At 33.4% G+C, this 27893-nt stretch overlaps 7 protein-coding genes across 9 annotated transcripts in view; 4 read left to right on the forward strand and 3 right to left on the reverse strand.

Moving 5' to 3' along the window:
- Hira (histone cell cycle regulator-like protein) overlaps window positions 1–9854 on the forward strand; it is a 27621-nt gene extending 17767 nt beyond the window's left edge. For 2 of the 3 annotated variants that reach the window (XM_069037574.1, XM_069037589.1), the window contains 4 exons: window positions 8458–8554; window positions 8606–8853; window positions 9304–9401; window positions 9465–9854. In XM_069037574.1, coding sequence (XP_068893675.1) covers window positions 8458–8554; window positions 8606–8853; window positions 9304–9401; window positions 9465–9581 — 560 coding nt within the window. In that variant the 3' untranslated portion in view covers window positions 9582–9854. Of the gene's footprint in view, window positions 1–8457; window positions 8555–8605; window positions 8854–9303; window positions 9415–9464 lie in introns of all 3 variants that reach the window. The other variant, XM_069037581.1, reaches the window with a different exon arrangement.
- sloth2 (sloth 2) lies at window positions 9589–9794 on the reverse strand. The gene has a single exon (XM_069038155.1). It carries the CDS (start codon window positions 9792–9794, stop codon window positions 9645–9647), a length of 150 nt encoding a protein of 49 aa, XP_068894256.1. The 3' UTR covers window positions 9589–9644.
- On the reverse strand, window positions 9589–11578 carry sloth1 (sloth 1). Its single transcript, XM_069038140.1, has 2 exons — window positions 11392–11578; window positions 9589–9854 (listed from the first exon to the last, which is right to left on the reverse strand). Exons 1-2 carry the CDS (start codon window positions 11540–11542, stop codon window positions 9799–9801), a joined length of 207 nt encoding a protein of 68 aa, XP_068894241.1. The 5' UTR covers window positions 11543–11578; the 3' UTR covers window positions 9589–9798.
- A 2801-nt stretch (window positions 11579–14379) lies between these two features.
- Window positions 14380–17379, forward strand: LOC138123136 (U3 small nucleolar RNA-associated protein 6 homolog). Its single transcript, XM_069037695.1, has 5 exons — window positions 14380–14606; window positions 14791–15103; window positions 15162–15570; window positions 16285–16596; window positions 16655–17379. Exons 1-5 carry the CDS (start codon window positions 14515–14517, stop codon window positions 17263–17265), a joined length of 1737 nt encoding a protein of 578 aa, XP_068893796.1. The 5' UTR covers window positions 14380–14514; the 3' UTR covers window positions 17266–17379.
- Window positions 17380–19009: 1630 nt separating this feature from the next.
- LOC138123259 (uncharacterized) lies at window positions 19010–20946 on the reverse strand. The gene is made up of 4 exons (XM_069037883.1): window positions 20486–20946; window positions 20226–20433; window positions 19813–20171; window positions 19010–19752 (listed from the first exon to the last, which is right to left on the reverse strand). The coding sequence occupies exons 1-4, from the start codon at window positions 20702–20704 to the stop codon at window positions 19264–19266; spliced, it is 1275 nt and encodes a 424-aa protein (XP_068893984.1). The 5' UTR covers window positions 20705–20946; the 3' UTR covers window positions 19010–19263.
- Window positions 20947–20955: 9 nt separating this feature from the next.
- On the forward strand, window positions 20956–23934 carry LOC138123250 (zinc finger BED domain-containing protein 6-like). Its single transcript, XM_069037873.1, has 4 exons — window positions 20956–21221; window positions 21286–21482; window positions 21574–21732; window positions 21797–23934. The coding sequence occupies exons 1-4, from the start codon at window positions 20956–20958 to the stop codon at window positions 22540–22542; spliced, it is 1368 nt and encodes a 455-aa protein (XP_068893974.1). The 3' UTR covers window positions 22543–23934.
- Window positions 22608–23534, forward strand: LOC138122162 (zinc finger BED domain-containing protein 4-like). Its single transcript, XM_069036307.1, has one exon. It carries the CDS (start codon window positions 22608–22610, stop codon window positions 23532–23534), a length of 927 nt encoding a protein of 308 aa, XP_068892408.1.
- Window positions 23935–27893: the final 3959 nt, after the last annotated feature.

Here is a 27893-nt window from a genome sequence, read left to right on the forward strand (position 1 = left end):
GATATTTTAGCAAGGTAATTTAATTCACGTACGCTTCCTGTGTCTTCAAATAAATTGACGACGTTCTTAACCTTGCATTTTGTAAAGCCTACATTTGGATAGTGTTCCACGAGAAAACGAACTGTGGTCATTGAAGTTCTTATGACTCTCCATAGGCAATGTTTTTTCCTTTTTCAACAATATTGAAATTTCTACCGCTGTAGTCTATTTTTAGAGTATTTTCAATAAATTTTCACAATTTGACGTTTCTAATAAAGCTAGCCTACTTTTGACAGACTTTAAAGGGTGTACAAAATGTTGCTTGGCAATTAATCATCAATTGTTTCAAAAGGTAACTGCTCAAATACCTTTAAATTTTACATTAAATTTTTAACTACAAAATCTAATCTTTTCGTTGAATCAGACAAGTGATTTACTTAATTGTTTGTGTAGACCCCTATTTTTTAATGTTTAACAATCTAATAATAATCGCGCATAATTTTCGATAAAGGAAACATGTGTTAAAATTACATATTTTAACTTGAGGTAATTTTATTATTACTAATTGAACCTTCACGATCTAAAATATGTGCATTTTAAATTTCATAAAAATCCGTTGGCAAATAAGCGAGATATTAGGCTCGAAAGTCTTAGCTGAGACATCCTGTATATTCTTGTGGCCCACAACTGCCTCCCTAGCGGAAATGTGCTAGTGGTAACAGCAATGGGAATGCCATAAATGCAGAAAAAAGCAGGTCTTTTGTTTTTAGTTTGGTAGATACCTAATTGAAGTGCACATTTTTTTGGTGAACGAACCTTTTTTTTGATGCTGATAGCTGTTTGGTTAGGTTCACTGACACTGTCAAACATAACTATAGTCTTTGCCAAAGCCAAATAACCACCAACACTGCATTCTACCCAGAAAATCAACCGGCAACGTTGTGTACTTAGATTTGATTGGTCTAGCATTTTAGTAATGTCAAAATTGGCATTATACACTTAGTGTAATTTTGTTTTCACCAACTTAATTCAACAGGTGGTGGTTATTTGGGTTTGGCACGGCCTATAAAACCCGAAATTGAAACTTAGTGCTTATTCACAATGGACATAAGAAATACATAAGAGATACCTAAGAATAATTTTTGTACACAACAATAATCTTTACTGAGGTCACTTCTCATAAGTTACGTAAAAATTAATAGTATAGTGTGGAAACTACTTATGGAATAAATTCAGTAGTTTCAAAACTAATGATAATTGTCGAAATCGCTGAAACAGGTCAATTTTTATTTCTCACAATGCTTATTTTAAGTTACTTCGCTTGTTCATGACATCATCCATTTTTGAGTAATGACGTCATCACCAATTTTTTTAAATGCCAACCCTCACTTTTTTCTCCTGTTTCCGACAGACCTTCCTACTACCTAAACGATGAATGAAAAATATTGGTACCTTACATATTTGTTGAAAAAATGACAAATTTTACTTCAAAAATTTAATTTAGTTTTTAATGTAAAAATTTTTATTGACCTTAAACAAAAGCAAACAAAGATCTAAGGTTAACAATAAAATGTAATGCAAATGTTGAAATTGTCCCCCGCCAACTATTTGGCACTCACCGACACTTTGTACACTGCGCTCAATAATGTCACAGCTGATTTGTTTCATTTCAGCGCAAATTCTCTGGCGTAAATCTTCTAAATTGTTTGGTCTATTAAAATAAATCTTCTATTTTAAATAAACCCATAAAAAAGATTTTTACGTTAAAAATTAAATTGAATTTTGTGAAGTAAAATTTGTCATTTTCTCAAAAAAATTGTTATGTAAAGTACCAATTTTTTTCATTCATCATTTAGCTAGTATAAAGGTCTTATCAGAAAGAGAAGAAAAAAGTGGTAGTTAAAAAAAATGAGTGTGACGTAATAGCTCAAAAATGGATGACGTCACGAACCAGTGAAGCTACTTAAAATCAGTATCATCATAAATAAAAATTGACCTGTTCCAGCGTTATCGACAAATGTCATTAGTTTTGAAATTATTGAATTTATTCCATAAGTAGTTTCCACACTGTATACACAGCATGTATCATGAATTTCGTATGCCTTATGTCAAGCTTATGTCCATTGTGAACAAGCACTTGACATAAGCCATAAGAAATTCATGATACATGCAGTGGATATACTATTAATTTTTACGTAACTTATGAGAAGTGACCTCAGTGAACATTATTGGTGTGTACAAAAAGGCATGGAGAATCATATGAGTTATATGAACACATAAATTATTTTCCAATTGCCCAAATTTATAAATTATTCTTAGGTATCTTATGTATTTCTTATGTCTTATGTCAAGGCGATTTTCATTTATCAAGCTATGACACTGACCAAAGACAGTGTGCTATGGAATGGCCTACCACAGTCTGGCAACATTGCTTCACCAACATTTAGTGAAAAAATTAGAAATCCACTAAACCTGTCATTGTATTTGCATTTGTCAAATATGAGTGATCTAATTTTACGACAGTTCAAAAATCAGTGGCGGCTCGTCAGGGTAGGCAAGGTAGGCACCGCCTACCCAGACTTTGCCAAAGATATAAATTTATTCAAGTTAAAATTTATTAATAAATATAATTTAATAACTCTGAAATGTAATTTTTAATTTTTGTTTGTCTACATTATCGAATGTTTTATCCATTAGCAGCGCGCAATGAATCTCCGCCAATAATTTTGCACTGTCTACCAATACTTTGGCGTGAATCATGTGTGCTACGCTATCGTAAGCGAGGGCAGGCGACTGCACGCCTAAGCTAAATTTCATCTGAATTTTGCGAACGTGAGAGATTACCCTCTCTCTCTCTTTTCTCTTTACACTATGTCAGAGTGAAATTGACGTGAGGGCAAAATATGTCAATATAGCGTTTAGAAGGCAACTGGATCGGTTGCCTTTGCGGCTTTCCCACCGATTCGTTTTCTACCTAGTCTGGGGCGCATGAGTTGTTGCTTCATTTTCTTCAAAATTCAGATGATTTTACAGATGTTATAATAAGTACATTTTCATTTATAAAGAATAGACATTTACAAAAAGTAGGTAACTTGGTATTGTTAACTTGTATAAACCTCGTGACAAATTAATCAAGGAAAGAAATAAAATCAACTTACTTTTCATTAATAAGCAAACTTGTAACTTGTAACTATTAGTATTATTATAAGTTACTGAATAGTAGTTTTGTAAACATAATTTTTGTGACCAAAAACATTAATTAATATCTACTGGTGGCAAATTATGTACATAGCCCGTTCGTTAGAAATTTTCTGATTTCCCAAAATCGTATTAATATGAAAATTGGTGGCCGACTATAATCGACTGCTCCAAGCTCAAATAAAATATTTTCAAAATGGCGACACTTCCGGAAATACCGGAAATCGACGTCATCTTTGTTTTTTTAAATAGAACGGCCCCATTTTAATTATAAATTTGGATTCTACGTTAAATTTTGAGTTTAGAACGTCCTTTTGTTAACACTTATCTGTCATCGTTTTTGACCCACGTCATCTTCTTCTCTAAAAAGCAGGGTTACATGGCTTCATTAAAAAAATATATCTCCTGAACCATTGCAAATAAATAATTGTTTTTTTGTTTATCGAATTCCTGAAGGTTTGGTCGATCTTTTGCGCTATTAGTGACGTTTTTTTAATGTTTCATTCGCCGACTGCAATTTTCAAATTTATGTATTGCCGCCTACCCACACGAAGAGGGTACAAGCCGCCACTGTCAAAAATGCGTTATCGCATTGTAATATACAGGCTGATTCACGTAGCCCGTTCATTAGAAACTTTTAGATTTCCCAAAATCATATTAATATGAAAATTGGTAGTTGACTATAATCGACTACTCCAAGTTCAAATGAAATATTTTCAAAATGGCGGCACTTCCGGAAATACCGGAAATCGATGCCATCTTTGTTTTTTTAAATAGAAAAGCCCCATTTTGACTTCACATTTCGATTCTACGTTAACTTTTGAGTTTAATACGTCTTTTGGGCAATACTTATCTGTCATCGTTTTTGACCTATGTCATCTTTTTTGCAAAAAAGTGAGTTTGCAGGGCTTCATTAAAATATTTGTAATGCCTGAACCATCAGAAATGAATAATTTATTTTTACTTTACTGACTTGCCAAAGATTTGGCCGCTTTTTTGCGCTATCAACGACGTTTTTTTTATGTTTCATACGCCTACTGTAATTTTTTAAAATTGGTAATCAAAAAATGTCAAAAACTTCATTTTTTTAAATGGTAACTACCATTTCTGATATTAGATATAAATGTAAAATTAAATTTTAAGGCCACTTTTATTAACATTATGTATGCCTATTTGCAGCCGTTTAGGCGTAATTTCAATTTTTTAATAAAATATTCTTTTTTATAAGCAATTGTTTTATTTGAATTTTTATTCAAAAATAGCATTGCAATAAATATTAGATAACAACAAAACAATAAAATACAAGCAAATTAACAAAAAAATATTTTAATGTAAATGATTTCATTGAAAATATTTTTTTGTTAATTTGCTTATTTTTTATTATTTCGTTGTTATCTCCTGTTTATTGCATGTGATTGTTGAATAAAAATTCAAATAAAACAATTGTTTGATAAAAAAAAAGAATATTTTACACAAAAAATCAAAATTACGCCAAAACGGCTGGGAATAGGCATACACAATGTTAATAAAAGTAGGCTTAGAATTAAATTTTACATTTATATCTAGTGTCACAAATGGTGATTGCCATTTAAAAAAATGAAGTTTTTAACATTTTTTGATTAGCAATTTTGAAAAATTTTCACTAATGGCGGAAAAGATCGGCCAGGTCTTTAGGAATTCAACTTAAAAAAAATCAATTATTTATTTCCGATGGTTCAAGAGTTATAAATTTGTTAATGAAGCCCTGCAATCTCGCTTTTTTGCAAAAAAGATGACATAGGTCAAAAACGATGACAGATAAGTGTTGACGAAAAGACGTTCAAAACTCAAAATTTAACGAAGAATCGAAATGTGAAGTCAAAATGAAACCTTTCCATTTAAAAAAATAAAGATGGCGTCGATTTCCGGTATTTCCGGAAGTGCCACCATTTTGAAAATATTTCATTTGAACTTGGAGTAGTCCATTATAATCAACTACCAATTTTCATATTAATATGATTTGGGGAAATCAGAAAGTTTCTAATGAACGGACCACGTGAATCAGCCTGTGTAGTTGAAAACCACCTTGGGGACAGAAAAACAACGGTGCTCCTTACTGTTACTGATAACTGATAAGTGATAATACTGACAATTTAATTTAATTCATACACTAAAAATCCCATAAGCAGCGGTGTTTTTGTCATTATGACAACGAAAAAAGTTTGCCCTAACTTTTCCAGCGACAAAACGGAACCTAACTTTTGAAAGCGTCTGATTCTAGTAGGTCTGCATCATAGTGATTTACGTATTCATTAAATTGTTTTACTGAATTACACTCAAGCTTTTTTTGTGTGTCGAAGTAAACTTGCCATTTATAATTCGAGTTTTGTTGTCTGGCAATTAAACTTTAAAAAACTGCCAGAAAAAATTACTCGTCCTACGGACTCGTAATTTTTTTAGAGGCAGTTTTTTTCGTTAAATTGCCAGGCACCAAAATTCTCATTGAAATGTCAAGTTTACGTCGACAAAAAAAAGCTCTCGTGTAATTATAAGTGATAATATTTCAAATGCTCTGCGGTGTTCTGGGCTATTGAAACTGCTTGGTTATAAATTAACGCGAGGTGGGCATTTCCAATTTAAATATAACAATTTTGTTCTCCCCATTGTCTAAATCCCACCCCATTTCTTGTAAGTTGCTTCCCAGTTTCATTTCAATATTCGTTTTTAAAGCCACAAGATTTTCCGCAGTGTTTCTTCCCAAAATGTACTTTCTTCGTAATTAGAAGTTATTCGCCCCTCATTTGATATTGATATCTGTTCCCCTAAAATGTTTAGCACAAGCATGGCTACTTTTGCGAATTCTTCACTCTTCGATTTTTAAAATCTCTTTCCAAATTGGTTTCATTTCCTCATTTGATAGAAACTTAAATACAGGTAAAGTCCATTCAAAAATCAAAAAACCACCACCTGTTGCTTTAGGTTGGTAAAATTTAAAAAACCTAGGTAGATATTTTTTCATACTATGGTGGTAACTATAACTTATGACATTTATCTGATTCAAAATAAAATGCAATTGCTTTGAATTTCGTTCATATTGTTCTATTAGCACCACGTTTCATTTATTTATTGGTTCTTATTATTTTTACTTAAACATGGCCAGAAAAACAAGACACTTGATAAACATTTAACCTCAAAATTACAAGTCTCACCAAATTTTACACTAGACAGCGTTGCCGATAGTAATCATCGAGGAAAATGCGACGTTGGTGGTTTTTTGATTTTTGAATGGACTTTACCTACGTAATTTGAAGAAGAAGACGTATAATTTGAGTTGCAATTTGGTAAATGACATTTTTAATTCAATTTGACGAATTTGACCAAGGACTTGTCAAAATTTATTTTAAATGTCGAATTAAAGTTTGTCTAAACATAAGTGAATTTTACGGTTTTAACAGCTAAAGTACTTTATGAGGGATGTCGTAAAAGTGGCAATAACCAAATCTGCAGCTTTTCGTTTAACAAAGACAGGCACGCGTTGCAAAATTTACGACAGGGTAGCTAAATATTCTGTTGTGATGGATTTGTCGTGAACAACCCTAAAATCCCTCATAAAGTACTTTAGATGTTAAAACCATAAAATTCACTTATGTTTAGACAAACTTTAGTTTCAAAATTTTAGGAACATCGTAGGTCATGGAATGGCCTACCAGGGAATGTGGCAACACAGCCAGTGTCCTGGCCTGTAACTTGAGACCGCCTTGGTTCAATTGAAAAGTTCATCAAATTGGCTTTGATTTTTGTGACTATCTTTGTCTAACGAACTTAATTTACGAAGTTGTTGTCTCTTAAAAAATACAGTCATAGCCAACTTGATGAACAATTCAACTGAACACTTGTTATTTGCAGACTATTGGGATACATAGAATGTTTTTAAATGTTGCCGCATTGGTTTTTTTAAAAACATTTTTACCTGGCCTGGCCTGTAACTTGAGACCGCCTTGCTTATGTCCATTGTGAACAAGCACTGCTTAATACAATTTAACAAAACTATACTGGATGAAAACCGAAACGAACAATCGACAAATCAGAAATACCAAAAACGATAAACGGATCAAACGAAATTAAACGAGATGCTCGAAAATTCCCCCGTTCATTTGGGTACATAGCTGGGCTCTTCTGATCAGACTGGCGTGCGAATTATTTTTCATGAAAGGGGTAATCACTTGAAAACCGGCCCACAAGTTGATAGAAAACCTTTCTTGAAATCTTCTGTGAGAAGAAAGAGAGTTGTGACCAAACATCGCCTCATAGTGAATGCAACACGAGACAGAAAGTTAGGGTTCCCATTATTTTGGTTCAACAGCCACGCGCAAAACCTTCGTCTTATGGGATAATCTTCAGGTTTTAATTGTTGTATCCGCGTGTGAAGATAAGCGTGCATGGAGTTTTCTTTCAAAATCCTTTGGAGAGAGCTCCTCGACATCGTCATTTGGCAAGAGACTGCTCTTTGACATCTAGTGGGGTTTTCTTCAAACGTGTTTAATACGATTTCTTCATTTTCTACCATTCGTACGTCTCTTGTGGGACCTCCAATATCTGAACGATTAGAAATCCACTTATCCTGGCAGCCTCCCGAGCATTTCGTCCACATTCTCCATAAATCACGATTATTTCAATGTATTCTGCAGCTGCATACATTTCAGCGATAGATTTCTTTCCGCGAAATTCAATTTTCAGACGAAAAACCGTGACTACACAAACGTCATTCACAAATCAATGACAGTAATGCTTGTAAAGTCGATGTAAAAAAGCTCGTTCACAATGACATTGTCCCTTTCACCTATTTTCGTTTTCCTAGGAACGTCTTTTGTTCTCGCAGTCCTCCGGAGCGAGGTATTTCGTGATTGGTCACTTTCAAACGTTCTTATCTCCCAAACGCAGAAAGTAAGAACTTTTTTGTAAAGAAACTTTAGCTTCAGAATTGCCTATATTATTGCACGTTTCCGCTGGGGAGGCAGTTGTGGGCTATCCTGGAGATATTTTATAAGTGAAATTAAATATTTAGTTGAAATGATACTGAAATTAAATTGTTCAGGTTCAGATTAAAATGGACATAAAATTCAACTGCTAAAATACTCACAGGACAGGATACTACAGTAAGGTTTATTTTCCGTGCTTAATTTAAAAACAATATCGATACTTTTTATTGTTTGGCTAGATAATTTCTTGCACTCGTTAATTTACTGATGCAACTATAATCTGAGATCTTTGAAAGGTGGCGGTTTTAATATAAAATTTTAGGTGCAGTTAACAGTTGTGGCTTAAGTTCATCGAATTTACCAGTTATTACACTCACTGATGGACGCGCCTATTCATATGCTAGTGAGCTGCAGACTTGGTAATTAAAACAAAGGATGTTGTTTAATTATATTTAAATTGATATCTCCAGGGTACAATTATCAAATCCACTTGATCCTTTGAGCAGAATAGGTGGTAGTCTAACAAGGCAAATCCCCCATAACTTACCGTTAGCTTCGCTGCAGAGAGCTATGCCTCTTTATAACGCACATGATTCGTTACCATCAGGAGTTACCTTAAGCTTTTTGGAATGTCAGCTAACATCTAGTTTTGTAATAAATTCTGCAGATGAATATAGACATTGGTTAATCGCGACAGTTAACCATTTACTTGATAAGGGTGAGTGTATGCATTTATTGTACTGTGCGATCAACAATTACTTAGATAAGAGGCGGCTGTGACTTTGACAGTCAGATTTTTCGTATATTTGCTAAACGTCAAACAACTGTCGCTATGAATCAAATTTTAACGCAAAAATGATTCTTACTTCAGAACATTAAAAATTAATTATTGAATCTTACTTTCGTAATGGTGTTTTCAATAACGGACAATGGATATACAGTGCTGTTGACTGTTTGGCCGACTTTTAGTAAAAATGTCCAAATTTAAATTGAAACAGGTATATGCAACCAAAAATACTTCCATGCATTCCAGAGCGTCTGAACCTCGGGAAAATTTGGACAAAATCCAGAATCTCAAAGGCTTCTTCAATCTAAGTAATTGTTGATCGCACAGTATTATGAACTTTGGATCCTTTTTTTTTATTATATATGCATATAATTATCATAGGTCCAGAGTGTAGACTAAGGATAATTCTTGATGAACTGTTAGGACCCACTTACTCACCTTTGCCTATTAAAAAATCAAAATTGGACGATACGATTCTGGTTTGTACTTATTGTAAAAGATATATTACACAGATGGGTTATTTATAATTTATGCTATTTTAGGGAAAGTCAAAACATTTATTCCTTCAGGAAATCTTGGAAATAATTAAGAGTAAATTACCATGGCAAAGAGTGTATAAGGAATATAAAGAACAACTTGATGAGCTACTTGAATCATAAAAACGTGTTTTTTTCTAGTATTAATTTTAATTTTTTATGTATAAAATGTAATAAACATTTTTGCTATTTACGTTTCAATTCTTCCTCAATATATGTATCTAGATCACTTAATGGTTCATAATAAATATGTACAGTTTGAGCTCCAACAAACATAGTTAGAGTAGCTGCAGCAAGAAATGAAATGTAACGCGACCAGGACACTCCTGCAGGCATTTTGTCACACTAATGAAGTTTCGACGGCGTGTTTAGCTTGTTTTCTTTTATACACTTTATCTGCAAAATAAATTACAATTATTGGTAATGTGACTTGTCATTGAATAATAGATTTGACAAATTACACAAAAATAATCACTACATTACAGCAATATATATGTATATACCGGGTGATCTAGAAGGACTGTTGAAGTTGGCAATACAATTAAGAACATTTTTTTATTCGACTATTTACAACACTTCAATTGGATATGTTTTGTGGATTTAGTTGACAGCTATCTGACGTAGCATTAATAACGACAAAATGGTAGGTTATGAGAGTAAAAATTAACGGCAAAAAGAAATCAAAGTTGGAATTCGGAATAATAATCTAAAAATTAACTAAAGGAAATTCTCGAAGTGCTCCCCATTTTGCTCTAAAGATAAATTAACTTTTCTCTCGAACGATTCACCAGCTTAATTTAATTTGAAATGTCAAATTTGACTTGTCACTGATGCGGCTGTCAGTGTGAAGCCGTCAACAACCAGAAGTTACTCCAGTTGTACCATTTAAAAATAAAATTCAGCATTGCCAACTTAAACAGTCCTTGATCTTTCTATATATTGTAACTCTGATAATCTAATATGTTCTGTAGTTAATGCGTGGTGTACAGTTTCCAACATAATTAGAATCACCATTAGCAGGTATCCTTGGGAGATTTTAATTAAATTGTATTAAATTAACCCAACACTACAAAATGCACTAGAATACATTAATTAGAACATAATTTCAGGGCAAAAATGTTACAGCTTGAAGGATATATTTCAAATTTTACGTGCACTAGGTACTACTTTCTCTACATAGAACTTAGTGATTTTTATGTCAACCAATCTCTTGCTGGACAAACTATAGCATTCTAGTATGCAGCAATAAATAGAGTACAGGTGTAGCGATAAATTGTTCACTTTTGATTAGTATTGGATTTTTTTTCTTCATACAAATATTAACAAGTTGTATTTGATTCTTTGATTTCCTTTACGTTACTTTGAATGGAAAGTAGGGTTTGGTATAAAATGAAATGTAACTGTTTTCTTTACCATGGGCATTGCTTTATAATGTACTTATTTAATAAATGATGCAGTAAAATGGAAAAAGCTTACGAATGTGTCATCTCTATTTTGAAAGTTATAACCTAATGCAAAATGTTCTCTTGTCATCACACAAGTACAGTGGCGGCCATTAATTTGGAAACACCAAGATTTTTCTACTGTAAATTGCTTGTCACTTTGACAATGTTATTGACATATCAATTTCAGCTGCGACAGTCTGTTGAATGCGCTCAACGATGACATGGGTGACATGAGTTCATGACATAACGCTTACACTATCAAATATTAGAAATATCCAGTAAACTTGATTAGGCCGGTGTTTCCAAATTAATGGCCGCCAGTGTACATACTAAAACAATTAATTAAAAACAATCAGATTATACAAATGTAATGGTTTTATGTGACATTAATACATATAATGAATACATCTTTCTATCTTGCATTCACAACAAATGCATTATGGACATAGCATAAAAATATTACAACATTTAAAATTTTGTGTACTTACAAAAATTAGCTTCTCCAACTTGCCATTTAATCATAGAGAATTCTAGTGCTGCTCCTAAGAAGAAGAATAAGGGTAAAAATCTATATTCCCCCAAATATTTTTTTCCAGGCCACTTATTTAAAAATTGCTGAAATCCTACAATACGTTTCATTTTTCATTTTAATATTGATAATGAAACATCTTACATAATGTGTCAAATGTCACATGTCACTGACTACCGGAGCGCGTTCATAAATACTCTGGGTAGGTATAAAGGTTACCCGTGGGTCACCCAAACGCCGTTCTCAAATTAAAATTGGGGGATTAATCACCCTACCCCAGATCGTTCACAAATGTTTAGAGTGACACAAGGAGTGTGCCCATGTTACCGATGTCTAGCGGTGCGGGAGAAATTACCCATACGTCAGATTTGACGTCTGTCAAATATCTGGCGGCAGTGAAGCGGCGGCTGCGTGAAAAAAATATGTTCTGAGGTGTTTTTATACATTTTTTAATTATGTTTTCAATAATGGGGACAAAATTTTCGAAACTGGAATGGCTGACTGCAGTGCATTTGAAATTATCTGTTGGTTAACCCCGGTGCAATCCGTTCAACATATCCTATTCTTAAAGGTATTCCTTGTGCAACCACACTTATATTCTCTTCTTCCCCTTCCTGTATTGAATCCGGTGATAACAAATTTACAAGGAAAAAACGTTTTTTTGCAGAACAAATTGCCCCAGAAACAATTAATTTTCTTTTTCTTTCGTCAAATTGCATTTTTAATCTGTTGATCTTCATTTAAGCAGGTAGTTAAGTAGATGACAATTAAATGTGAGTTGACAATGTTGACATTTACAAAAACAAAAAACACGCGTTTACCTGATTCCGTTCATAATGCCGGAGTGACACTGCAGTCACGTGATATTCCCCACACTCTACCTTCGCCCATATTTTATGAACGCGCTCCTGGACTACTTTAACCTCATTGGCTAGGACAGTGAATGCGATTGGGGATTTATCTAGGATGACCAACCATAGGAATTACTAAATTGTGTTGGTATAGTTTGTCCAGCAAGAGATTGGTTGACATAAAAATCACTAAATTCTGCATAGAGAAGGTAATACCACAGAACAGAAACAATCAGAAGGCAAAGTCGGCAAAATCGCCTTTGATCTCAGTCAGCCAGCGGCAGCCATTAGTATAGCGTAGAATATCAGGTCCGCATTTACAACATGTGAGCCCGAGGTTCAGGTCCGGACTTGCATAAATTGTTTTGAGTTATTTGTGCGAAAAGTACATCGAATTACAGCGATAATTTGCACTAGAGCAAAACGGTCGTCAAGAAATTGTCTTAGATACCAGTTCAGTGCAAATGTCATGACTGTCAACGACACACAAAATTACGTTTATTTGTACTTACCATGTAAATTTTTCGCAGGAAATAGTCTGCCAAAATTCCTCTCGTGCATGTAAAATTGTCTCATAATTAATAAATTAAATTATCGACAATTTGACATGCACTCGGGATATTATTAGTGATAGGCGCTTATAAAAAAGTTTTTCCAGAATGTTACAAAGTACGGAGTCGAATATGAATACTCTCGTGTCAAAAATGGATTACTCCCTAGAATTCGAACTTTTAGGGAAATAACGTTTTTCATGTTGTGTGTAACTAGAATTTTCAAAAGTTATTTTGAATGCCTAAGGTTGGTTACTTTGAATTTAGAGATTAAATCCAAATAAATATGCCGCCAGTAACCAAAATTGATTGTGAAAGGAAAAATCATCTATCACTTAGCGAGAAATTAGTCATTTGCAACTGTTACAATTAATTTGCTGTCTTACATTTTTGGGATATCTTTTGTTTGTCACCAGAAACCACATAGCCTACAACCTAACCAAATTTATGGCAACCTAGTAACGAATATCCCTAAATCCTAGGGAGTAATCCATTTTTGACACGAGAGTATAATTAATTGAATTCAAGAAGTATCAAGAATCACACAAATGGAATAGAACAAGGTTTTAATTATTAATAAAAAATAGAAAAGAAATAAATAATATTTAACAACGTAATATTCTATCATCGCTCATACTGACAAATTGTAGATAAATTTGACAATTTTGTCATCCATATGTGACAATTTCAGTAAAGCATAATTTAGAGTATTTTTTTATGTGACAGAAAAATTACGTCCAAAAGTTAATGAAAGTAATAGTACTTTCTTACCTTGCTCGATTGTGTTCTTTTGGAAAAGTGAAGAAAGCCAAATTACAGTTGTAGGCTTTGTTTTCACATTTTTTTGCCGTACAAACCATGCCACCTTTGCGCTTACTCATCTTAATATTATTCATGTATCGCCACCACTGTAGAAAACCAATTGCGTCGTGGAGGGAGAAAAGACTGGAGATGGCACTAATTCAAATAAGTGTACCCGCCCGCGAAAACTACAGAGTCATAAAAGGTTTCTGAATATAGACGCTAGGCCAATGGCTTGCTTCGCCTTCCTTCCAGGCGCATTGTGCTTCTTTATCTAGCGCATTGTGGACTGGGTCATAAAAGGTTGTTGCACGTGCTTTTAGAGGGTTCGGATTTTTAACATGGGCAGCACAGGAAATGCCATCTCCAGTCTTTTCTCCCTCCACGAATTGCGTCAACCGCTGTTATGATACGCTACTGACTTCTACTGACCGTATGGCCGCTTCATCTGCGCCGCTTAGATACGCGGACTTTTCCCGCCCAAGAGAGTTTGTCATCTGATTGTATCTATTCTGTAATACCTAGCGCACGTAAAATTTGAAATATATCCTTCAAGCAGTAACATTTTTGCCCTGAAATTATGCTCTAATTAATGTATTCTAGTGCATTTTCCAGTGTGGGGTTAATTTAATAAAATTTAAAATCTCCCAATCTCTCGCTGGACGAAGTTTAGTATATAGCAAATTTTTAAATTTTTTTCTGATCTGAGCGCCATCTGTAGTGACCGCAAAATATTAAACTTGATTCAAGGTCGTCTAATAGAGTGCCCTACTCCTTAGAACCCTATGGAACCTAACCTACAACCAATAATTTTAATGCGGTGTTTAAGTTTAATAATAAGTTGTATATTTTTAGAGAAGTTAAATTAAAATACAAGATATGGCAGAATTAGTACAGCGCCATATGGAATCAATGGCAGAAGAAATAGAAGAAATGAGAAGAACTAAGTTGTATACCTTAGAAGAAACAAGGTAAATACCATGTGTAAAATTACGTTCAGTAATGTAAGATAACACTTTTAATAAGAACTTACTATCAAGAGCAATCATATTATAAAATGACATGTCCATTGTTTCAATGTAGCATTGGTGTTTTAAAATACTGCTAAAAGTGTTAAAATGAAAGAAAAATAATATGTATTATATTAATTTTCAGGTTAATTTTGAAAACCCGCAAAGAATTTGAATACAAAATAAATGGCGTTTCCAAGAATTTGCAAGATTTTAAAGAGTATATACTTTATGAGAAAGTTTTATTAAAACAAATCCATAACAGGCGCGATAAAAATATGATAGCAGAAAGAAAAAGTGGCATTGAGTACAAAATTCTTAGAAGAATAAAGAATTTATATGAAATAGCATTGCAAAGATTTTCTAATGATTTTTCTTTATGTTTGTCATATTTTAAATTTTGTAAACAATCAAATTATATCAATGCTGCTTCTGTGGCTGTTCAAAATATGATTAAGGTAAATAGATAGATAGATGTGTATATATGTTGTACATATGTATATTTTCAATTTCTAGAACTGTTCACAAAATCCTGAAGTTTGGCAAGTAGCAGCAGCTTGGTATGCTAATGATCGAAATGACCTGAATACTGCCTTAAAAGTTCTTAATAAAGGTCTTACAATTCACAAAAACAGTCAGGTTTTGTATACAGAGGCTATAAAATTGGAACTATCAGCTATTACAAGTAACAATAATACAAAAGAAACTGAGGAAATGCAGAATAAAGTATGCAAAAAAGTTGAAACCTATGTAAGATTTATATGGGATTGTATAAATGATAGTAACTACTTAATTGAAATTTTAAATTTACTTGAGTCATACAGTTTTACTGCTAGTGTTCAAAATTTAATTATTGATAAACTTTTACAAAACTACTCACATATAGAATTCGTGTGGCATACATTGGCACAAAGAGAAAGGAGAGGTAGGAGAATTAGATAATAGTTTATTTAATGAGTTTATGTGTAAATTGGGCTCTTTATGGCACTTGTGGGCCACTCATGCCATAAGGGGCCCAATTTACACACGAACGAGTTGAATACAAGGTTTTTTTGTTCGACGAGCCCCTTAAAGGCTCCAAATCGCTTAAAATCTTTAAAATTAGCTTGACGTTTCGTTTTGACAAGTTGTGACATTTATCAAAATCCGTTCACATAGGAGAAATTTCTCAAATTCTGACAGTGTCGAACAAAAAACTTATTTTTTTTCACTACTAGTCTCAGAAGGCGTCATTATTGACTCTCGAACCGACCCCAGAAGTAGAATTTCTCTCCCAAGGTTAATAATAATTTTCATTATTAACCAAGGTCAATAATGAACAGCCGTCACCTAGCAACGAAAGATTTTCTTTGATTTTATTGGTTAACGTAGACAGACGATTTTCAATTTTCATAGCAACCGTTGAAAAATGAGAACTCGGATCGTCGCATCGGACAAACAAATTTAATTAAAAGAAAGGGTTCTAACGGATCTAGTAGTGAAAAAAATAATATATACACCACGCTAGAGAAGACAATTTTAAGCCTCGCTTCTTTAAACTACCTCGGCTTAAAAAAATGTCTTCTCTACCTTGGCGTATAATTACTACTTATGGTATTTATGTGACAATAACATAATGATGTTTTATTGTCCTTTATAGGATTACATTATGGTGCAAGTTGTGAAGAAATACAGCGATCTGGTGAAACATGTCTAAGTTTATGTTTCACAAAATATCAAGAAGGTTTGAAGAAGGTTTCTTCATCTGAAAAAGCTAATCTGTGGTTGATGTACCTGGATTGTTTAGTGGAAACGCAGCGCGAGAATAACGAATTACCAAACAGTGTAAAATCTGATTTACTGAAAACAGCTTTAGAACAAGCATCTAGTGAAAAATATTTAACAGAAAAATACTACATAAAATGGTTAGAACTTGTAACTGATGAAGAAGCGCTAAACCTTTTGGAGAAAGGTATTTATAATTATTAACACAATACTTATAGTTAAATAAAAATTAATAATTGCTTCAGGAACATCTGCGTTACCTCATTCAATAGATTTGTGGAAATTACATCTTCGTTATGCAACAATGACTGACAAGAATCTTAAAGTTGACGAAGTTTTTAAACGAGGAGTGGATATGTTAAAAGAACGTTCCTTGCCATTATGGTTCATGTACTTGCGGTATTATGGGTTATTGGCTCGAGATGATATTATAGATAGTATTTATCGTAAGGGTATTACTCAACCCCAAGAAATTTCGGAAACATTAAAACCAAAATATATTGAATGGTTAGCTCTTTCCAAGGGAATAAATGATGCTCGAAAGATGTATAACATATTAGCAAACGAGAAACCATATTGTAAAGAACTACATGCTACAATGTCAAAATTAGAATCCACGGAAATTGATCATGATTATGAAATATGGGCTCAAATTCATGAACTGGCATGTAAACAGTTTGGAGAAGAAGATGTTGATGTGTGGATCAATCACATATTGTTTTATTTACATTTTAATAAATCAGACAATGTTAATGAAAAAGTGCAACGTATTTGTAGAGAAGCTGAGAATACTTTGTCACCGTTATTGCAGTCTGATTTTAGAGAAAAATATGCAAAAGCTTTATCTGATCAGTAACTTAGTTATGAGTTCTAGATGTATTTTTAAGGTGTTTATTATGAAAACTAATTTATATTCTTTTACAGTAAATATAAAGCTAATGGTTTTAATTAATAAAAATTCACTTATGAATATCGTTTATTTTTTATGAAATTTACAATATTGTAATATCATTACGATGTTTTAAGAAATAATGTGTTTTCTAACTTTAAATATACAACGTGTCTCAGAAATAAGTACATTCATTAATTTTAACCAGTGACAGTTCTCGTCAAGAACAACAAAAATTGTATGTATCATTTTTTATATAATTTTCGTTTCAGTATTTTTCCCCCCCATAAATTAACGAGCTGTCTATTTACTCGCATTTTCTAGTTATTTGACCCAATGACAGTGACCGTGAAATAATACTTTTTGTAAAATCAACGCAAAACATTGTGTTTTTAGAATACAGTTTTTCCACTCTGTGGCCGAGGTGTAGTTTTTACATTTACTTAGTTTTTGTTCGACTCCACAAGGCAGGTGTTTACGTGTTGATTTTGTGATTTAAGATTTTGTGAAAATTTCGAGTTTATTTTCGAGTAATGAATACATAGATATGGTGTTGGTGTATGGTGAAACGTCGGGAGTGCTCCTCGAGCCTAAAGAATTTCCGTGCTACTTCTTGTGGAGTACATGAAGAACTTGGTATATTAGGTCCCAATGGACCTTTACATTTATAAGAGAGTAAGAGACGGAAAATATGCGCAGTAGATTTGCGCATTCTGAAACATCAGTTGACCGCCAAACCGTATTCCCATTGCTTTGTGTTGGTTTACTTGTCGAAGTTATTTTAAAATTACAAGCAATTGTGTGAATGAAAAGTTTGGAAACTTTCCACAATATTTCACTGCAAACATTAGTTTCGTTTTATTAGAGATATTTTCATATTTGATGGCGGAAACAAAAGACTGAGAAATGTCACAAATTTGTATTGTCTGTGTCAAATTTCTCAAAGACGTTCGTGATTTCGACAGAAATGCAGCAAATTGGCAATAAGAAAGTTATTAATCGTCGAACTAGAGATATAATTTGTAATACGTTTGATTATATGAGAATAACTTTTCCTTTTGAAGCACTGACAAAAATTGGTTTCCTTAGAATTTATTTTTTCAATCTACCTATTTAACGAAAATTTAAATTTACCTAGACATTCCGTTTTACGGCGTTTATGAGAAATTTGACACTGACAATACAATTTTGTGACATTTCTCAGTCTTTTGTTTCCGCCACCAAATATGAAAATACCTTCTATATGCCATTCACGATGTTTTGGCATAAGGGGAGGCCATGGAAAAAGTGCATTTAAGTTGGCAGTAAAGCTGTCTGTTGAATTAGGTTATGTTTTTCTAAATTTGAGGTTATAAACTGCGTCATTGTCTAGTGCATTGTTGTCAGTTTTACTACCTAGTTTGCAATAGAACAATACTCACATATTTTTAATCCAATTTAACAGACCGGGACCGGAAGACGAAGTGGCTCCTGTTAATTTATGCACCACTTAGATAACCCACCAATACAGTGTCTTAACCAACCAGTTAGTAACTTCTCAATGAATTTTTCATTTTAACCAAAACATTCCTAGAACTAGATTGTATAAAATCTTGTACCTACTTATTAAGCCTTACTTTATTCGAATATTTCTGTAAAATATTTACACAACCATCGTTCATGACAAGAAAGAACAAAACTATTCAACTTCCATAATTTCATTAGAAAATTCTGAATCATCATTACTAGGGCCCGGATTTTAGGCAATTAAAAAGTCGGAAATAGGTGCCTAAAATAGTCCCTTAAACTACTGCAAATAGTCCCTTAAAAACTGAAAATAAGCCATACTAGGTCCTTAAAGTTGTGGTTAATTAAATTAAAAAATGTGTTTTTAAAGTTTTAAGTAGGTACACACAACAAGATATTTACTAATTATTTTTTATTAATTAATATACAATACTACAAGTTTGTTAGTTATTTACATTGTTACGTATTTACATTGCATACAAGATATTGCTCTAAATTTTCTACTTTAAAACATTGTCGGTTATCCACCAAAATGGACTTATATTTTGAAAAACTTCTTTCTACCTCGCAAGAGGTAATGGGCGCAAATTTGTAATAAATTTCTTCCATTTTGGTGTCATGTTCCGGCACATCTTCACCTCTAAAAATTCTTGCCAATTCTAGAAGAAATTTGTATCCAGGATTTTTTTCAGTAACATCTTCAAGTTTTTTTAATGCTACTGCTGCTACAGGGCCTGGAGATTTTTTTAGGGAGGTAAATACGTTTTCAACAATTTTGATTGAATCGGTTAAAGGTAACCCATTTTTTTCCAATTGAGTAATACTTTCGCAGATTATTTTAAAATTACTGCGAACATAAATTAATTGGTTTTTTATTCCGGGTTTCTTCATTATAGACTGTGCTTTTTGAATAGCAACAGCAGAACTTCCATCAAAGGACATGACAACCTGTGAGTAGTTAAAAACAGTTTAACAATCAATTAATTTGCTTATCTTTTATATACTTACTTCTTTAATGGAATCAAAGTGTTCGCTGTAAAACATAGCAGCCTGAAGCCATGTTCCCCATCGTGTTAAAATTGGCTGTGGAGGCAGTGGCATTTCTTTTAGTTTTTCTTTGTACATTTCAACTCTCAAAGGTGCCTTAACGAAAATTTTTTTCACGTTCGAAATTAAATTATCCACATCTTCATATTGATAGCGAATTTTTTCAGCCACTAGATTTAAAGCATGCGCTAAGCATGTGACATGCACAATTTTTGGATAAAACACCTTAAGGTGTCTACCAGATTTTATCATATATGGTGCTCCATCCGTTACAAACAAAAGAAACTTTTCAGCAACAACTCTGGTACTCCACAAGATTTCTACGCATAGAAATTTTAAATCAAAATAAATTTAAAAAAGTGAAAAACCCTTACCTAAAGATTGATTTACGAATCTAGCTATTGTCTCATGATTTGTTCTTTCTAATTGTTTAGACGCCAAAAGATAAGATTTTCCAGGTTCATCTTCTGAAAGTTTCCCAACCAGACAATTCGCCACATATCGCCCAAGTGCATCTGTTGTTTCGTCAACTGAAACCCATATGTTAAAAGGATCCAGCTCATTCCGAATGCGGTCAATAGTCTAAAAGTGAAAATAATTTTAAATTAAATATTAAAAGATAGTATGTTCATACATCTTTGTAGCATTTTGGTAAATAATTTTTCCGTAAAGTAGACTCATCCGGAATTTTTCTACCACAATATTTTGTCAGAAAATTCTGAAACGCAGGATTTTGTAGTTTGTGCCATGGTATATTGGCAGCTAAAAAGACGTTACAAAGTTCCATATTGAATGTACTATTTGCCGATTCCTCCAAGTTCTGTGTCAGCAACGTTTGCCGAAGCGGTGTCATAATGTTCTCTTTATGGATGGCCGTTTGCTCATGCTGTTGCAAGTGACATTTTTTTTCGCATATAAACTACAAAAAATAAAATTTTCAAATAAGTAAAAAATATAAAATGACATATTTTTAATTATGCTTAACTTACCAGTTTACCACAAGCTTTACAAAACATTTCTCGGGTTGATTTTATTTCATATAAATCTTTCTTGCTTGTCCACTGTAATATTTTTTCGCGTAAACTAATTTTTTGTTTCGGCATTATGTTTAGAGCTGGGCCGATACCGATACTCAGTATCGGTTATCGGCCGATACTGCAGGCCTTCAGATACGTGCCGATACCAAAAAACTTTCAGATACTTTTATCTGAAAAATATCTGAATTTAATTGAGCAAGCGGCAAGCCGGAAAGCGCCCACGCTGGTTTTCCAAGAAAACTGGCTAGACAATAACTTGTGGACGTGTTACACTTACAGTGGCGTTTTCAGTGGTGTTTGGAATCTGGATGCATGCTGGTTGATCTTAATTTTGTAAGTTGTGACTTAGGTTTAGGTACTAATTAGTCTTTATACTTTATTACTTATTACTTATTAGTATTACAAGTTTGAAAATGTCGCACGTGTGGAAGCACTTTACAAAAACAATCGACAAGAACAAGAGTAACACAGTAAAGTGCAACTATTGTGGAAATCAGTATTCGAGAGGAGGTAATAACAGTCGTAATTTTAATACTTCCAATTTGACGAAACATTTAAAGCGATGCTCCAAATATAACACAGAAACATCAGCAGGTAGGATAGCCTATTAAACATTATTAATTTGAATGATTAAGTTGATTTTACCTGACATATCGTAGTTATTATTAGTTATTATTTATTTTAGCTATCAAAAGAACCTTAAATAGTGCCCAAACTTCTCAATCTCAAACTTTACATTCTAAATTTGATGCTCACAATGCAGAACTAGAAGAAGTAAACCCACACGATGCTGACGACGCCCAAATGGAAGATGACCCAACTACCAATTTGTTTGTGCCTGAAGGTAACAATTTTTATTGATAGTGAGATGTTATATTTTTTTTATTTTGCCTTTTGTTTTGATTCAGAATCAGATCATGATGATAATATGTCTTTATTATCGTTGCCGTATATTGCTAGTACAAGTTCTGTTACTCTCACTACTGAGAGCAGGGATACAACTGTCATGCAACCTACTTTGCAAACATTCCTAAACAGAACAAAAAAATTTGACATTAATAATCCAAAGGCACAAGCTATCCATAATGCCATTACTAGGATGATTTGTACAGAATCACTTCCCTTCAACTTTGTCGAATCCGATGGCTTTAAACATTTAATTAACAAATTATGTCCTAAGTACCAAATACCAAATCGCAAATATTTTTCCGATAAGGTTGTACCCAAATTGTATCGACGAGCTAAAGAAAAACTTCGGGAACATCTGAATACTGTCACCGCATTTGGTTTTGCCGTCACCACAGACATTTGGACAGCTAAAGGCAATCACGACTATATTAGCGTAACCGCACATTTCATTGATAATACTTTTAAAAAAAATCATGTCGTGTTGGATGTAATTGGCTTTGAAGGAGCAACACACAATGCGGTTTCAATAGCCGAGAACCTAAGAGAAGCTTTCAGAGAATGGGGTATAGAACAACGGGTGAAAATTGTACTTTCCGATAACGCCGCTAACATGAAAGCCGCGATGAGACAGTTACACTTAGAAAATATAGGTTGTACCGTACACACCTTGCAACTGATTGTGAATTCTGGATGCCTTAATAATTTTGGGTCTATAAAACTATGCTGCATTCAGCAAGAGCAATAGTAACACACTTTAAACATTCTGTTTCTTCAATGAAATCCCTTCATTCTGCACAAAAAACGTTAGGAATGAAGCAGAAGACTTTGCTACAAGATGAACCAACAAGATGGGACTCCACTTATATAATGTTGGAGAGATTATGGGATCAGAAAAGCGCTATTTCTATGGTTTCATCATCTGCTAATTTCAAAAATAGGAGTAGGGCTGAGTGGTCACTAGCAGAAAATGTACTAAAAATTCTAAAGCATTTTTATGAGGCAACTAAAAGTTTTAGCAAACATAGTTCGGGTCTGTCTGATGTATGGGCTTTAATAGAATCACTAAAAACTATAATGAAAGATTATTTGACTGAAGATGATGCTGATACAGATGTTACAGCGGCAACGAAGGAAATTTCATCCCAAATCTCTAAGAGGTTTGGAGAAATAAAAAACAACGAAACATATATTCTAGCCACTGCTTTAGACCCACGCTACAAAGCGCAACTATTTTCAGATGAAACAAAAGACGAGCTTAAAGATTTGTTGAAGGAGAATTACCCTTTGCGTTATGCTGATGATCATGAAAAATCACCACAACAGTATCAAGAGTTTGATAGTCTTGATAAAACCGAGGAAGCGGGCACAATTACATTATTTGCTGTTACCAAAAAATTACTTCTTTCTAAAAACAAATCAGACGAACATTCAACCGGTACAACTAGCAAAAATAAAAATATTGATCGCGATATTGAAAATGAAATCTCCGTATATTTTCATGAGAGGACAGAACCATTGGAGTCAGATCCAGTGGAATTCTGGAAAAAGGAAATAAGGTTCCCTCATTTAAAGAAACTAGCAGCATATTACCTAGCTATTCCAGCTGGTTCCGTATTTTCCGAACAAATATTTTCGGAAACCGGCTGTATTGTAACGAGTAAGAGGACGAGTTTGACTGCAGAACATGTGAAACAATTGATTTTCCTTAAAAAAAATTGGATGATCTTGGAAAAATAGGCAAAGGATTTTAAATTTTTCGCAAAATATTGAAGGAGAATTACCCTTTGCGTTATGCTGATTTAAATTTAACTGTTTTATTTTATTTTTCATTATTGTGTACCTTTAATATTCCTACACCCATAATTTAGAAATGTGTTTTTGTTTTAATCTTCATTCTTCATTTGTCTAATAAAATAAAATTAAATATATTAATTTATTTATTCATAATCCATTTTTCTGTTTTATTTACCACTCAATCTAGTTCAAGGATAATGGTTTTTACATGATATTTACATTGTGATGTAAAAACAAGGTGAAATAAAATTTCAGATGCATTTATCTGAAGTATCGGTATCTGAAAGCTAGTATCGGAGTATCGGTATCGGTATCTGAAATTCCGGTATCGGCCCAGCTCTAATTATGTTCACTTTAAACAGGTTCACAAGAAACACGACCACTGCACGGAGATAAAGTAAACGAGAAATGACAAATTTGTAATGCTTATATTTACGTCTCCCACCAAATTTCAGAGGAGATGGTTAATTTTATATTTCTTAAATTTTTAGAAAATGACACCCTTAAGGTTTCTCTTATTGTTTCACTTCGGGATTTTAATTTTCGTTTTTATGGCAAGGACCATTTTATAAACGTTAAAGCTTCTAACAATACCTAAGTATCAGAAAACATTAGACCGCGTATACCTGCACCCCTTCGAACAGAGGCAAACAGATAAACTCTGTAATTTATGCCAGTCCAGTCTAATGGTTTGTGGTACTTAGGTATTGTCGGAGTATTTACCGCTGACATCATGGTCCCAACCGTAAAAGCGAAAAAGTAATTCCTGTATTGTACTGCACTTTGTACATTTCAGTAATTACATCTCCTTAAATTTTAAAATCATAAAGCAAGTAAATTTTATTGAGGTACCACTTTTACATTTTCAATACCGTAAACTTCCCAGAATTCGAAAATTGGGAAAAAACCGCAAAAATGAAATTGATTTTTGGTCATTTTAGGCATGTTCAGGCAGTTAAAAGGTAAAATAGGTATTTAAAGGGCATTTTAGGCCGAATAGGCAGAATCAAATATGGCTCTAATTACTCTAATTAAGCCAGAAATCATTTATAGACAAGTTTCATACATGTGCCTTAAAAAATAAAAATAGTCCATTTTGCCTAAAATCCGGGCCCTAATCATTACCTGCATCAAAATCCCAATCAAATCCCGAGTCAGGTTCACTTAATGAAATTATTAAAGGAAGAACGTTTTCAAATGAAAGATTTCCCATTAATTTTGCCCAATCTTCACAATATCTACAAAAATGTTGGCAAATTTCAGGAGTACATTTCAAAATAGACTCAAGCCATAAATTCACAACTGTATCGCGAAGTAATAATAGGTCTTACAAAACCCCTGTGCCATTTCAATTGGGTCGTTGTTTCTTTCTTCACTATCCGTGCTACATATTTATCTTGTACTCACCTACGATTCAATTTATACACAAAAAGAACTTGACTTCATTGTAACTTACTGAAAATATGTTCTGCAGTCTAATACAAACACCATCAATACTTTTTAAAGTCGCTTAATTATGATTACGGTAAACTCGGCAACATGTTACGTTCATTTTGATAGGTCCGCATGTCAGGCACTTTAGTGACAGCAGAGATGACAGAAATCAAACATGTATCCAACGTTAAAAAATGAAATCATAGCCTCCCCTTATGCCAAAACATCGTGAATGGTATATACCTATAGGTATTCGTGTTACTATTCAAATTAATAAAATCACGATTTGTCATTTACCTTTTATTCACTCTTCCGTATCCAGTCGCTATCACTATCTTTGTTGTCTCATAGGAGGCGCGCAGTGACGTCACTGTTCGACAAAGAACATTCTTATTTGTAATGGTCCATTGGTGGTACAATTGAAGTATTAAGAGAACGGGTGGAAAATGTTGCCACAATTTGCAATAACAGTTGGAAAGAGTGGAAGAGTCATTTCGTCGGCGCCTTCATTATTGTATTGACAATAACGGCGGTCACTTTGAACATTTCTTGTAATGGTTAGTGATTACTGATTTCTCTAATTACTTCATGAGAATTTTTACGGACTAATTTCAGCAAACAATTTGTCATTATTTGGGTATGGGCGATTCATTAGGGTCAGTTTAAAATATTTACGTATTATTAAAATTGTTTTCATTTAATATCTACCATATTGAGATACCCGCTTTTGAATTCAAACCAACCGCCAACAAAAGCAATGATAGTACCGATGTCGGTACCACCAGCGACCACTAGGGGCGGGGGTGAAAGCATACCGGGACATTTTTTTAACTCTGAACATAGTCCATACTTATTCCCTATGTTCAATTTTAAAAAACACAAATCAATTCATTGTGAGTTGCTATGCAACCAACTACATATACCGAACACCAGAGATTTTGAAATAATGTTAAAAATTGTTCCGATTGATGGAATTGGTCTATCATGTGTTGCATTGGAAATGTCACGCACATTTCTAATGCTCTGATTGGCATAGAATAACTGCATTATTTGTATTTCTTCTTCAAATAACTTGACCATTTTGTTAAACTGTCAAGTATTTATTTTCGTTACCTTGGTTACGTAATTACATACATGCATTGACCTGTGTTTTTTAAAACTGAACATAGGCAATAAGTATAGGCTATGTTCAATGTTAAAAAAATGTCCCGGTATGGTGAAAGCCGACAGGGGATGAGCGGCCATGGTTTTTTTTTTTGGACAATTTTGTCTTGACTGCAGAGGAGTACAGAAGTACTGTGTATTTTTCTGTGTTCTAATTGTGCGATTTTAGTTGTTTTTTTTTTTGTTGAACTGTGCTAAATGTTGCTGTCCAGCTTCTGTTTTTGAACTAGGTATGTGTTTGGGCTTTGATTTTATATTACTATTTTATATATATGTATATACAGGGTGTCCCCAAAAAAGAAGACGAGTCCATAACTCCGTTATTTATCGGAAGATTTTAATTATTTGTACACCAAATTAAATGGTTGTTAATAGGCTACAAAATGGCCTAATAAATTCAAGTATAGCCCCATGGGCTTCAAGGGTAAACTGTCAAAATTTTTTTTTTCAAATGAGATTACATATTTTTTTTTAGTAATTCAGATAGAGATTTTTATTCTGAAAACAACAATGTATCACAAGTATACACTTAAATACCAAAAATTCACAAAAAAAAAGTAAAAAAACGCTACTATCGTCTATGTTCCATTTTGCGCTAAACATTGGCGGCATATCTGCGCAGTCCCACATGTTATTATTTGTCATTTGTTTTTCCAGCTACCTTAATTTGGTTATTACATTGTAACGCAATGCATTTTGATAGCTTTTCACTTGGTGCTCGTCATTTGTTTCAAAAGTTAGTGTTATTTTTTTTTATGTGAAGTTATACTTGTGATACATTGTTATTTTCAGAATTAAAATCTCTATTAGAATTACAAAAAAAAAGTATGTAATCCCATTTGAAAAAAAATATTTTGACAGTTTAGTCTTGAAGCTCTTGGTGCTATACGTGAATTTATTAAGCCGTTTTGTAGTCTATTAATAACCATTTAATTTGGTGTATAGATAATTAAAATAGTCCGATAAATAAGGGAGCTATGGACTCGTCTTTTTTTTGGGGACACTCGGTATATTATAATATAAAATCAAAGGTTTGGGGTAGGTACTAAAATTATTTCTGTTTCCCGCGCAATGTAGTTTAACAATAATAAGACACAAATGGGTCGCACGTGGGTTTGTGATGTTTCCACCATGTTTTACAAAATCCACAATTATCCTGGTCATCCCCATGTATTACGTTTTTAACATTTATAAGCTTGCGAAGGAGCGTAAGGCAGCTTGGTTCTATACTTGGGCCAACCAACAGATATAGTAATAAAAAAAAGGGGGGATGTGGCCTAGTTGCGTAGAACGATATACGCCGAAGCCTGTTTCACAATGAAGCAGGTTCTTTGCCATTTGTCATTCTTGTAAGTCTTGAAAAAAAATATTTTGTAATACAAATCGAAAAATGCCAAGGAAAACAAAAAAACATAAACACGTGGTCAAACTCCCGAAGCGAGGTTAAAACGAATGAGATGCCGGATGCCGTCAAGTAATTTTTGTGGATGTACATCAGGCTTTCGAAAATCTGCGCACGTTTTGAATAAGCCAATTGGAAACTGCTGTTTAAAATACGCGGGCACTAGGGGGCGGTTTTATTACTATATCTGTTGGTTGGCCCAAGTATAGCTTTGCAAATTTTATAAAAATCGTACGGATCACGTTTTTTGTAAACTCAGGTGTAACAATTCACTACCGTTCCTAAAAGAAAAAGGGCACCAA

This window comes from Tenebrio molitor, chromosome 1 (genome assembly GCF_963966145.1).
Source record: "Tenebrio molitor chromosome 1, icTenMoli1.1, whole genome shotgun sequence".
Taxonomy (NCBI): domain Eukaryota; kingdom Metazoa; phylum Arthropoda; class Insecta; order Coleoptera; family Tenebrionidae; genus Tenebrio; species Tenebrio molitor.